The sequence below is a fragment of the Cetorhinus maximus genome, chromosome 10 (assembly GCF_964194155.1).
Source record: "Cetorhinus maximus chromosome 10, sCetMax3.hap1.1, whole genome shotgun sequence".
Classification (NCBI taxonomy): domain Eukaryota; kingdom Metazoa; phylum Chordata; class Chondrichthyes; order Lamniformes; family Cetorhinidae; genus Cetorhinus; species Cetorhinus maximus.
The window spans coordinates 57621277-57634679 of record NC_135888.1 but is presented as its reverse complement, the minus strand read 5'-3'; the positions used below and the strand labels follow the sequence as shown (position 1 = coordinate 57634679).

At 42.7% G+C, this 13403-nt stretch overlaps 1 protein-coding gene across 4 annotated transcripts in view; it reads right to left on the bottom strand.

Annotated features, from left to right (window-relative positions):
* ebf1a (EBF transcription factor 1a) overlaps positions 1–11734 on the bottom strand; it is a 425690-nt gene extending 413956 nt beyond the window's left edge. For all 4 annotated transcript variants that reach the window (XM_078550508.1, XM_078550510.1, XM_078550511.1 and 1 more), the window contains exons 1-5: positions 11246–11734; positions 10419–10575; positions 9812–9875; positions 9147–9202; positions 4351–4424 (exon numbers count right to left, since the gene is read on the bottom strand). In XM_078550508.1, the coding sequence (XP_078406634.1) occupies positions 4351–4424; positions 9147–9202; positions 9812–9875; positions 10419–10575; positions 11246–11379 (485 nt within the window). In that variant the 5' untranslated portion in view covers positions 11380–11734. The remainder of the gene's footprint in view (positions 1–4350; positions 4425–9146; positions 9203–9811; positions 9876–10418; positions 10576–11245) is intronic.
* Positions 11735–13403: the final 1669 nt, after the last annotated feature.

The following is a 13403-nucleotide window of genomic DNA, read 5'->3' as shown; positions in this document are numbered from 1 at the left end:
TCCCTTTTGAAAGTTACTACTGACTCTGTTTCCACTACCCTCTCAGACCATGCGTTCCAGTAGCTAATGAGCATCAGGCAAGCTACAGGAACATTGGGACCATCACAGTTAAGTTCAACCTGTCCTCAGCCATTGTACACAAATGCGTACACACACCCTGCATCACTTCCAGAGACACTCAACATCCATGCACTCAATACATGCCAACTACACACGCACACACCCGCATAGATTCTCAATGCACAAACACACACACCCCATACTCATCCATGTGTGCATGTGTTCTCCATTAGGGGCCAATGGGCACTCAGGTCAAAATATTTTGTGCCCTGTTAGTCCAAGGATATTGAGGCCAACAGAAGCACACTCAGCTTCTACCCTGCCTAGGGCCAGCCAATGCAGCATGCACTAGGAAGGCTGTTTGATCGGTGTGGCTCAGCACCACGACAGACAGTGCATTTATCCACCACTTTATGGGTTTTTTCCCCAATTCTTATTTTTTTCTTTTACACCTAGTATTCATTAGAACAAGAAGTTTCATACAAAAAATGAGACACCCCATTACCGTAATAAATGCTTTGAAGCCTAGAAATTACAGTTGCAATATGATATTCCACTGCTTGTTATTTTAACGGAGGCATTGACCTATTTACTTTAAATGGGTTAACTCCACTGCTAAAATACTGGACAGAGAAAATCATGTGAAATCCCTCCACAGCATTATTCCACTCCATTGCTGTAATGACCTCCTCCACCAATGTGTTTAAGTCTGCGCGCCTTGATCCTCCAATGCCCGAGTCCCCAGCTTCCTTCCCATCTCACTGTAGGTGCTAAGCTTCCATCATAACAGCCCTACTTTCTGAAGTTTCTCCACCCCACCCCACCACTTCTCTTCCTGTCCGTAAAACCTTCCTCAAACCTATATCTTTTTAAAAAAACACCTTTCAGTCTTCTTTCCCTCCTAACTATTCTTGTCATCCATTTCAACTCGATAAAGAACTTTGGGTTATTTTTCGCATTACAGCTGATCCAGCCTGAAACTTCAATGCAGTACTGAGGGACTGTCAGAGATGCCATTTTTTGGGTGGACTACTGGATCAAGTCTATCTGTCTGTTCAGGTGGATGTAAAAGATCCCACTGCACTGCTTGAAGAGCAGTGACTTCTCTAGTGTCCAAGCTAACAATGCTCCTGCAACCAACACTACCATGTTCATACTAACTGGTCATCCATCTCATTAATGTTTGTAGGGCTTTCCTGTGCACAAATTGTTTCCCCGTCTGCCTACATAACAAGTTACTTCACTTCAGAAGTAATTTGTTGATCATAAAGCACAGTCCTGAGAATATGATAACACATTATATAAAGGCAAGTTCTTTCATTCTATACAAATGTACTTTACTGCTGCTGGTCTCACAATTAGCAATTTTTTCATTATTATAGGTAATTTCCATTAAGTTAATTTAATAGTGTTTAAACTCACTTAATGGAACAATTTACCTAGTTACCAGGTTAGTACTGTTGACTATTATTGCACGATATAAAGAAAAACTAGGCGGTATTAGATTATTGGATATTAACAAAAGTTAGGGGAAGAAAACAACTTTTCAAAATGACAGAAATAGCTTAATTTCTGGAGCCAGAACTAGGCACCACAAGAAGTTGGGATAGTATTGCACTATAGTGAGGCTCAGATGCTTGATTGGGTAATTGCATCTGATGCTAGTCACTGATGATGGTGCTGGTTCTTTCCCTAACGTTGCGAACGATTGTCACTAAACTCCTACTTTTAAAAGCTACAGAATTGATTTTTCTTAACATTTATTAATGACTGTTCCTGAAATCAGAACTATCTGATATTCAAATTGGCCTTATTTTTATTTCCCTGACTTTCTTCTATTTCCTATCTGATTGTAGACAGGGTGGAACTCAGACAAATGAACATAAAGGACCATTGCAGTAATGGGTCTTTCAGACCTCACTAAAAGCAACTTAGAGACTTACAAAGCACACCAGTGAAAGGGAATAAAATGGTTCCCAGAAGCAGTAAATGTGCTGTCACCCCGTTTACTCACTTGTTAATCTAAGGCTGAGTCTATAATGCAGCAATATGCAACTAAAATGTTACAAGTTAAGAGACATTCCCTATTTTGTTACCAGAAAGCAATATTATGGGTCCATTCAAGCATTTATTATTCATAAGGACCCATTAGTGACTTTAACAAATGGGTCAGTAGGGTTACTCTGTGCCTGTCAAATATAATGATTTAAATTACTATTTTACTACTTGTGTTATGGGAGCAGGTAACTATAAAACAATTGTTAGGCGTAAAGTCCACTTGCACGTACACACTATAGCACTTAAAACTAGTGTCCAAATGAAATGAATTCACCGGATGTTAAGAGGCTTGTGATTTTTACTCCTCCTCTCCTGAAGTTGCAGGACCGAGTTCAACTCCACAATTGCTGGCAGCCTTCCACCACTGGGCACTGAATATCTGCCGGCTATTTGCCTTATGGGCTGCAATCAAGGCTGAATCAGTCTTCAGCCGGCACCTATGTTCACACACTTTGCAGCAAAGAGCGTGATTTGACTGCAATCAGGGGTGAGGATCCTTGTCCAGTTTCCCTGCTCTCTAGCCCGGAGGGGGGCTCGGCTAACTCTGCTTGGACGAGGGATTGAAATGGAGATCTTTCTGAAATGTACCTGCGAGTACCGTCACCCACTGAGATAAAGGGGCGAGCCTTTTCCAAATTAAATGAAGTTACATAACAATAGTTGCTGCACTTCAAAAATAAATTCACTGTGGGAATAACTCCAAGACATTTTCACGCAGCACATCAAGTGCAAGCATGTTTCTTCTCCTTTAAATGACATACTTTAGAACTTGGAACAAGGACAATTTCTAGGACAAGCTCCTTGCTGTGTTGTGACTATATCAAGATCATTTTTAGTTCGTGCCGCCAGCTGCTTTCAGCCTGTATACCCAAATCCTGCCATTACAGGCTCTTAATGGCTCCTCCTCCGAAAGGAACAGGGGTGGAAGGGGAGGGGGGTGAGAGAGGCAGGGGAAGGTCATGTTACTGAGATTCTGAGTTGCTTTCTCGACGATATTCCCTCAAAACAGACTGCTGCGGTTTTCCGACACTTACGTCTGTGTTGGAACCACATATGGGAATTTTTTTGACGGTATTGTCCACTTCCTGTGACTGCTAAAATAATTACAGCTGTGCAGTTGTTATTACGCAGCTGAAAACTCAGGGCGGACGATGCTATGGAAGCAGCCTGAAATAAATCACTTTCTCTTGCAGCAAAGTTTGTCTTAACAGGGCTTGGACACCGCAGGCTTTAATGCAGTCCAGCTGGGAGCTTGGGAAACATTTATTATAATGGGAGGTTTTTTAATCCCTGAATTTGTTATAATGAGATAAATGTCATTAGGCAGTTGGAATAATTTGTCAAATCTCGCAAATCTTCCAAGCCAAACAGTGAAATGAAGACCAGAAGGTCCCGAATCCAAATCCTGGTCTGTTCCGAGTTAGCTGGGGCAGCAGTAGAAATTGGCCTCAGTGCCCCTAGGGTTAAGGAGGGAAAATAGCAGCCAGGTTTCCTGACCCTGATCAATGTTCAGTGACTCCTGTTCGAAAGTGTATGCGCAAGGACATGAGTGGAGTTTACAATCATACTCAGCTCAGCTCGTGTGTACAATATATTTATTTAAGTAACCCCCCCGCCCCCCTCCCCATCAAATCACTGTCCTGGCTCACACATGGTTCAGGGACAGGAGAGCTCGGAGGAGCCACGAAACTGCACACAGGGAAAGCGAGGGAATGGGGTGGGAGGGAGAAAAAATGATTTCTGTTGTGTGGAGATTTTTAAAATCAAACAGTAATGTTTGTGACTATGATCTTGCACGTACTGTGAGAATGAAATTGCTCGCTAAAACATATATCAGTGCGTCATTCTAGACACAAGCTGCCGGTGAAATTAATGCATACCAAAAATTAGGGATTTTTTTTTAAAAGACCCAAAATAGTTTCGAAGCTCCTTTCAAATACTGCAATTGTACGTCTAGAAGTCATAGCTACAAGAAACTACTCTGGCTGGATCATGGTTTGTCCAGAGTTGATAACACTCCAAGCTTAATAGAAAAACTTACGGCTAAGATTATAACTGAAGGTTGTTTGTGGTTGGGGGGGGGGGTGTAAAGAGTGTCGCTCACTATTTTGTTTTTGTTTTTACACAAGCAGACATGGTTTAACTGACTGGTCAAATAGAAGTGAATCAACACTTTAAGAAAACGTATCAGAAGGGTCAAATAGCCTTTAGGGCAGCTCAGAGCTTCCTTACCTGCACATGATCTCATGCGTCAGAAGGACTCGACACATTTCAGGATTCTTGTCCTGTCCCTCATACACGATAGCCTGGAACAGAAAGAAAATATTTTAGCCCGAAAGTGCTGATTCACCCCTCCTCTCATTTTCCCTTCAAATCTTATTTTTGTTGTTGTTGTTGTTCTTCAATGTCAGGAAGTGCACATCACTGTCAAAGTTGGCATTTATCTATCTGTCGCTAATTGCCCAGCCAGCTTGAGTGGCTTGCTAGGCTGCTTGAGAGAGCAGTTAAGAATCAATCACATTGCTGAGGGACTGGAGTCCCATATCGGCCACACTGCATAAGGACAGCGTGTTTCCTTCCCTAAAACATTAGTGAACCATTTGGGGTTTTGCGGAAATACCAACAGATTTTTAACAACTGAATTCAAATTCTTAGGCTGTGATGGCAGGATTTGAACTCAAGTTGTCTGGATTATCCAGCGCCATGTTCAGCAACATAACCACATGTATATGTTGAACTTGTAAATCACCAAGATGTTCGAGTTCCACAGTCATCGATACCGAAGTACAGCCTTTCTAAAACAACTCATTGGCCGCCAGAGAAAATGTTATAGCATTTTGCATGACTGGTATACATGTATTGAATTATAATAATAGGATTGCAGGGAAGTTTGCAATTTACATGTATAAATATCTAAATGTCAACCCCCCAAAAACAGAACAAAATGAATTATTTTGTTCGTCTGCATTTTCCATTCCCTGTAGGATGTTTTTACATGTTTAAGGTCTGTATTAATGTATGTCCTGGTAGTTGACTCAATGTTTACCAATAATCCTAGTTCATACCTACAGGTCTGCCTTTGCTGAATTTCAGTCAAAATTATTAAAGTGTGCTGGTAATTTTGAAAATGAAAACATCATGAAACATTTAACTCTGGAACTTTCCTGGACCTCAACATTCTCTCCTCACATATTCACTCCATCAGTACTAATAGTGCAACTATTTTTTTCTTAAAAGTTTGGATAACAGTTTATTTTTTTTGCATATGAATCCAGATTTGCAGCTGGCTAGAGAAGGTGTGTTTTGTTACTTCAAACTGAGAAACACTCGCCAACATTTCTTGGAGAAATAAAGGGGAATCGAGCCCAGTTGCGGCCCTGGAGACGGTGCTGCACAGTATACATTTACATCTGTGTCAGCCCTTTCCACTGACATTGCTGTATTTCTGATATGGCGATTTTACAGAGCAAGGAGGTGCTTAGTTAACAAAGGTAGGCGCTATCTATTTTGTAAAAGTTGGCAGTAATCTCTTTGGTGCAGCTATGATTATCGATTGTTCCAAAAGCTTGGCCAATAATACTGCACCTTTAAGATGGGCATTTACTCATCTGCCTTGGGTGCTAATCAAAACAGTCCACAGCACTCCACCCACTGACCACTACAGAAGGATGTGCAACAATTGCATGTTGAAAAAAGAAACCTCACTGCCACTTTAAATCGGGTGGTTGTACCACGAGCGAGTCAAAGTGTTGCAAAAGGTGAAGGATGGCATACTATAGGGCGCAGGTCTATATTGCTGAAAGCAGGGAGAAGGGACAGTTACAAAGGTGCCACATAAAGAGAATTCTCGGATTTAGAGGAAACAAAGTGTGAATACCTTCCATACAAATTGTAATGTCATGTTAACTACTATAGTTATCAAATTCTGAATTTGGACACAATAGGTGAACTCACTGTAACTCTGGATAATTACTGTATAATTCCTAGTCTTTACACTCACAATTATCCTTTGACGCACTCTATGCAACCTCGTATATTTTCGATATTACTTACACCACTATAAATAATGGACCAGAATGGAAATCCAATATAGAATGCTCATTACACGGTTCGCTAATTTCATGTTAATTTCCACATTTACAAAAAAAATGTTCCTCCGCAAGGTATGTCTCACTGTGTGTTGCCCATATAAAGAATACAGTGCGTGGCGTTTAATTTTATTATTTTCCGAATACAATTTAATGTCATGTAAAAATGCACAATCGGGAAGGGACAAGGGATATCTAGTCGTCGCAGAGGGTTGGGGCTGGGGTTGTGGGGTGGTGCTGGGGGGAACATATTCTGCAGACAGTGGACCGGAGACAAAGCTGAGCTGAGGGGGAATGGGGCAGCAGATTTGGAGAGATATTCGCCGACAGATGGTGAGCTCTGTTCAGATGCCACCCCAACTGCTCGCATGTGTTTATTGTTGTTTCCGCTAGCTCTGTTTTCTGTGTGAAAGCTTAACCTCGTTCCCTGGTAGACACACAAGAGAAGCTAACAACAGAGGCGAGAGAAAAATCAGGAAAATAGAGAACTCATCAGAATTCCGTGTGTTTTTTAACATATATAAAATGAATAAATTGCAAAAGCAATATATTAATAAATGATTTAACAAAAAACGTATTAAATTTAGCAGTGGGAATAAGAACCCTTGAAAGCAATGTGTTTGATCGGAGTGCTATCTGGGATTTTTTAAACTTCATTCATTTTTAATGCATTCAGATAATTATTCTTCTATTACACATACCGTCAGAGCATGCGATCAGGCATTTAGAATAATACAGCGTCTGACTAGATTTATGTAGGCTGTAATGTACAAACCCCTGTGATGTTTCAGAATTGATGCTGTCTGTGTGTGTGTTTGAAACAGAGCTAAAATTAAAAAAATAAACATTATATATGGTCGCATCAGAAGTTTGATGGATTCAGATAATCAGAGTCTCAGAGGTCAAACACAGCCGCAGGACTGAACGTTGTCTTCAACCTTTGAAATAAAACGGACTCACTGAAATCACAGTGATTTAATGGGGAACATTTCCCGTTCCTTTCATTCTGGAGAAATCCCAATCTGCCACACCAAGGGGTGTCCCCCAAACAATATATAATATAATATATCTATATTATCAACCTCAGGGCACCTTGTTTTTATGTGTGTGGTGGTGGTGGGGGGGGGGGGGGGGGGTGCTTGGTTTTAAAGTCAATGGACTGCGTGTAGTCCAGACGGAAAATAATTGCAAGGACAACAGGCTATTTTGAGAGCGGCGTGGCCACATCATTAAAAAAGTTAACTCGAGTTAATTTGGCATTCTCGCAAAGTTGTACTATATCCGGAGATATATATTGTGCAGAAAAACGCACGCCAAGGAGTTGCTGTAGGCATTGTGATTGATGGCGTATTGATTATGTTAACAAAGGTCTGATGTATATTTTTAAAGTTGTTAAAAATGCGGGTTTGTTTGAATGTGGATCAATATTTCTAAGCCGAAATTGGGAAATTCTCTCTCTCTGACTCCAGATACGTCCCTCTCTCTCTCTCTGACCTGGTGTGGCAGACCTCAATAGCAGGAAATCGCATTCAGAAAGAATATCAAAAGAACTGCGGAGATATTTTCAAAACAAGAGTTGCCTGTTGATGTTATGGTTTGTCTTGAGCAGGAAGCGAGGTACATTAAGAACCAAACGTAACAGGGAAGCGAGGATGAATATTTTAGACACACACACACGCACAAATGTAATGTTTGTGCATTCCAAAGTAAATCTTTTTTCGCTGTAAAATGATGTCCGTTTGCAGCCGCCTTGAAATTGACCAAAGATTCCGTGAGATTGAAGAGCGGGGGAGGGGTGGGGGGCGGAGGGGGAAACACTGAAATGAAAATGTGGAAATAAAATAGTAGATTCCAGCGCGGGAGGTGAGTTTTTTGGAGTAGTGAGAGTATGGGGGATACACATGACAGCTCCGAGTCTTAAACCGTGAAGACATACAAGAGTATAATTCTTTTACCATCAATAAGTATATAAACACTGAAATTAAATTTAAATTAACTCTAAAGGGATAGTTGTTGCTCAGGTAACGGAGGAAATACTGTTTGTTGACTAATTTGAATTTAAACTTGAGTGAATATATATTTAGAGTTGCTGCTCGTGTAAAGCTGGGTTGAATGGCGATTTATAACAAACTGGAGTATTTAGTCCTGCAGGCGAGTTGTTTACGGTGGGAGAGCCAGCTAGCCTGGCAAAACTCACAACAGTCACGAAAATAAATATGACCAGAGCCTTGTGTTAGAATGAATAACGTATACAGTGTGTTGGCAGAGTCGGCCGCTGCACGCATTCCCCTTTAAAACACTTTGCACATTAATAAAAGTGAAATGAATAAAAGTGGACTTAGGGGGATCGCTCTGATTAGGCACGAAAACAAAATCCTTCGGCCACTCACGCTCTGGAATATTAATACAGTTAAACCTTCTCGATTTGGGGATGTAGAAATTGCAGGCACTCCCGCCACAAACAAATTGGAAATTATCAGGGCACCTCTCTGTTCATTTTCTATCGATTTCTCTCTCGATCTTAATTCATTGGAAGATTCCACCTCCCTACGCACCCACTCCCCCACTCACCACATCCCCTCTCACCCCAGTACACCTGTTGGGGTTCTAAAACTTTTTTTTTCATGCTTTGTTTTCGCGTCGGACACATCGAACAGCTTTCAATATCTAACTTCCCCAGAGCCTCTCACTCACTTCCCCAAAGCGCACTGAGTTCTGCGGTTACCACTGAGCAACTTCCTTGACTTTGGCCGTTTCAGATCAATTCTCTTAGTATTAAAACTCCCGGCAGAATTTTTTTATACCGGGATGACGACATCTGTACGACCTGTAGCTTAATCTCAACCCTCCGGGTATGATTGAAACCTGTGTCAATTCTTCTGCACGGTTCCAGATTTTAAAAAAAAATCCTTACAGTTCTTGTATTAAAGATCACCTTACCTGTTTCGTCATTGAGTCGATCAGCCGAACATACAGATCCTGCTCCGTCCTTATCCCTGAATATTACAACATATTGCAGTGTCAGATTCAGTCCAAAGGCATCACCACTGCTATTGTAGAAGTCTTGTGAGCAACAGTCTGATTTTAGTTTATATTCCCACCCACTTCCCTACTTCTTCCCGATTTCGGAATGCGAACACTTCAAGGGAATCAGCAGGAATAACGCAAAGAAATGAATGGTATTGGATTTGGATAGAGGGGTTGCCGGCGATAGATAAAGGGGTTAGGTGCTATTTAAAGACGGGTTATGTGTACACACTTTACTGATGCAGACTGGATTTGGGACAAGCGAATGAAACGATTACAACTCCGGCTGCTTTGGAACCTAGTCCAGCGACAGATGTGCCGGACAGCGGTTAGGCAGAGCCAGTGTTGGTGATGTACAAGGAGTGAAATGTATGAGAGAGAGAGAGAGGCCAAAGTGTGGGGTTCAACAGCGTGGAGTTTGCAAAGAAATTATACTTTCCACGCACGGGGCAAAATATTGAAAAGAAACAGAACGGAAATGTGCGAGTTACTCGGCAGCTGAGCTGAACGATCGCTGGTTCCCCACAACTATCCCGAAGAGCTCCAATAACTGTCAATGGCGAGAACAGGCCACTTACCATTACTGTAGAGCAGCTGTAATCTGTAATGAATCCCGTTATTGGTCTTTTCGCCGCCTATTTCCTGAGACAATTAAAAAAAAGGGTACGGATTTTTAAAAAAAGAAAACTTGCCAAATCAAGTGAAATATCAATTAAGATCCATTTTTTAAAAAAAGTTGTCAAGTTTTAAACACGCGGAATTCCGGTCGCTAGATCATTTTAAGGATCTGTGCTGGCCGGTAACCCACTCGCCCAGAACCTGGTAGATTTTACTCTATTTAAATCTGAATTTTTTGGAAAAAGAAATTGATAACGACGCCTCCCTCCCCATTTTAAACTGAATAGATTGTCAAACTTAAGCACGTCCATTTATTTAGCATGTTTGCGTATATAACTACACATATACACGTTCTGGTTACTGCTTTCAATATAGAAAGTATTCCCAATATATTAAAAGGTCCCTGTTTTCTATGAATCCAAGTGTTAATCTAAGTAACAACTGATAGGCAGCCGACCAGGCACGGTTCAGGCAGCTCCTTGCGGTACTCCGCTTGTAGCTTCCCATCATAAACTTGGCCCCGTTGTTCCTTCAAACTTTTCCATCTGAGACCAGGAAAAAACTTACTTTCTCTTTCTCCACGAAGCCCACGAAGGCTGTCCGCTCTATCTCCACAGGCTGACCCTGGCGGTCGTAGAGAGCCAGCACAAAGTGAAAGAAGTTGGATTTGCGCAGGTTGGAGGGCGGTTGTTTCTCGAAATGAGCCCGGGCCAGGCCGACTCCGCTGCGGGCAGACGAGAGCAGGGTGAGTCGCTGAACAGAAAACAGCCGGCGAATGACAAAAACCCGCGTCAGTGTTTTCGCCTCTTCCAAGACTATGTACAAAACTTGCATTTTTTTTTGGAAAAAAAAAAGCTCCCCGGTTACATCGGATAAACGGGAGATCCGAATTAATGAAATACTTTAGAACATTCCCTAATTGAGTTGTATTTGTAGTGTCCAGAGTGACGAGATGTTTAATGCGCCGATTTAGCGACCCAGGGAACTTCTGGGGTGTTTGAAGCCTGGGGTCTTTCATTGTAAAAATGCATCATTTTAAGTTTAGCGGTTTAAAATAAAGTTAACGCCACATTGTGCACGTTAACTCGTGGAACAGGAGAATGTCAGAAGCAAATCACCATTTATATTGAGTATCTCAGATTGTATCATTTCACCCCCCCAAGTGCAGCGAGATATATATTTTAAAAAATAGCCGAGACGGGAAATGATTAGAAGGGGGAGACATGAAACGGAATGTTTAAAAGATGTCAGAATTTGAAAAATATACAGACGATATCTTGCCTTGGTTTGAGTTCCAAATCGACTTTCGCCAGACCCACGATATATTGTTAATGTGTACACACACATAATGCGTGTCTGTGTTCAAAATAATTAAAGCTGAATTCAGCGCCTACCTTTGAGCGGCCGTGTTTGCATCCATTATCCCAGCTCCCTGCATCCAGGACCGGACAGCGTTGATCCCGCTTCCGATCGGCTCTTCCTTCATGCTGCCCCCGCTACGTTGTATATTCTCCTGAATCCCAAACATGGAAACAAGCTTTTACCCCCCTCTCTCTCTCTCTCTCTCCTCCTTTCTGCCGTGAATAAAAGCCACCAGAAACCGCTTGAAGATGTTGAAACGCAGTTTTCGCTCAAGTACCCTCCAAGAGAAGGTGCAAGAGAGACGCGAGTGATAATATCTTTAACTGCGGGTCCGCCTGTCACACACGGGATCACACAGTTCGTGGGAGGGGAGGAGGAGGTGTTTGTTGGGGGGGGGGGGGGGGGAGAGAAGAGAGAGAGAGAAAAAAATAAAGGGGAGAAAAGGGAGAGAGAGGGAGGTGTATACACACACACACGCACTGGAGGTTGGTGATCCGTGTAAGTGAAATATCCCAAAAAAAGGGGGGTCGGGGGAGGGGGTTGAGGGGGGTGGGGGCGGGAGCAGGTGAGGTCTGAGACACACACAAGATCAAGTCGAGCTACTGGGCTTTCCAACACCAAGTGTCATCGTCCAATTAGAAGCACTAAGTTTATTTTCGCTCTCCCTCTGTGTGTGTGTGTGTTCACAAGCGGCCGTGCCTGCCAGTCCCGGAGAATGAATGAGAAACGCTGGCCAGCGAGCTTTTCCCTTGTGAATGATGCCGGGGTTTTTTTTTGGAGGGGGGGGGGTGGGGTGGGATTGTGGGTGGGAATGATGCTTGTTCTCTGATCTCTCGGGGTGGGGAGATGAGGAGGGAGGGGGGGGGTGGGTGAGTGTTTGGGGTGGCGGGGGGGGGTCAATGACGGGAGCTGGTTGCCCCTGTAGGAATTCACGTCCACCTCCCTCTCTCTCTTGTGCTGCAGCAGCCGGGCTCTCGGAGTTTACCCCCACCAACCCCGAGCTCACCCCGGGGGCAACAGAACCAGGCACCCTCCGCCCACCACCCCCCACGAATGGGTCGTAGCTGGAGAAGGGGAGGGGGGAGGGGGGAGGAGGGAGGAGGTGGAAGAGGTTGAACGATGACTACCAAATATGGTTAGGCCCGCCTCCCCCCTAAGCCAATGGTGGCGCTGCCAGTGTGTGATTGACAAGGATTCCTGACAATGGAGTGAAACATGTTTTGTCCTTGTTTTCATATCTGACATAACAAAGCGGTAAAGGTACAAGGAATTCGATATTTCAAAAAATACATTCTGCCCCACTGGATTTTTAATTGAAAAAAATAACAATGAAATAGTTATATATATATATCTTTGCTCTGAGAAGCACACATCCTATAACGGTCCTCTTGTGTGGATAATTTCTGAGAAACAGAATCCCACGAGGTTACGTGGGTCCATTTGACTGTTCCTGATATCACAGAAAGCAAGATCTCTCTGCAACTTAATCTGGAGTTGCATCTCCGGATCTGCAAACGCCTCTGATATTGTAATTTCAGGAAATTCACTGAGCCTCCATTTCGGGGCAAGCATCAACAAAAACTGAGCCGCTTTCTCCCTTTTTCTTTAAGACTAACTTTTTACATTTAGAAAGTTCTTGCAGGGAGAGATAGTCCAGATAGATAATTATCTAAAATCAGATGAAGATGATTATAATGTAGTGAGGCCCGCTGGGGACCTAGGGAGCATTTATTTCAAGGCCTTTAACAGCTGGGGTGTGTTCGGGGACTTGGTGGGTGGGGGCGAGTCAGTCCAGATAACGTACACACACACACATACACACATACATACATACTTACCCAGGAACACAGATATATGCAGAGAGAGAGACACACACACAAACACACACATACATACATACTTACCCAGGAACACAGATATATGCACAGAGACACACACACACACACAAACATACGCTCACACCCCCAACCACTCCCAACCCCACACACACATGCAAGCACACATAGTTGCGACTACAATGCAGAACGATGCTCAAAATCCTATTGCAGCTTAACTGTCGTTTAAGTAGGGTATTTTTTCACAACAAATAATGTGACATATAATGAATCTAACAGCCACAAGGGCGTGGTTTTTTTAAATCTAAAACACAGCACTCCTCTGTCATTGAATGCAGATTTGGCTTATAAAATA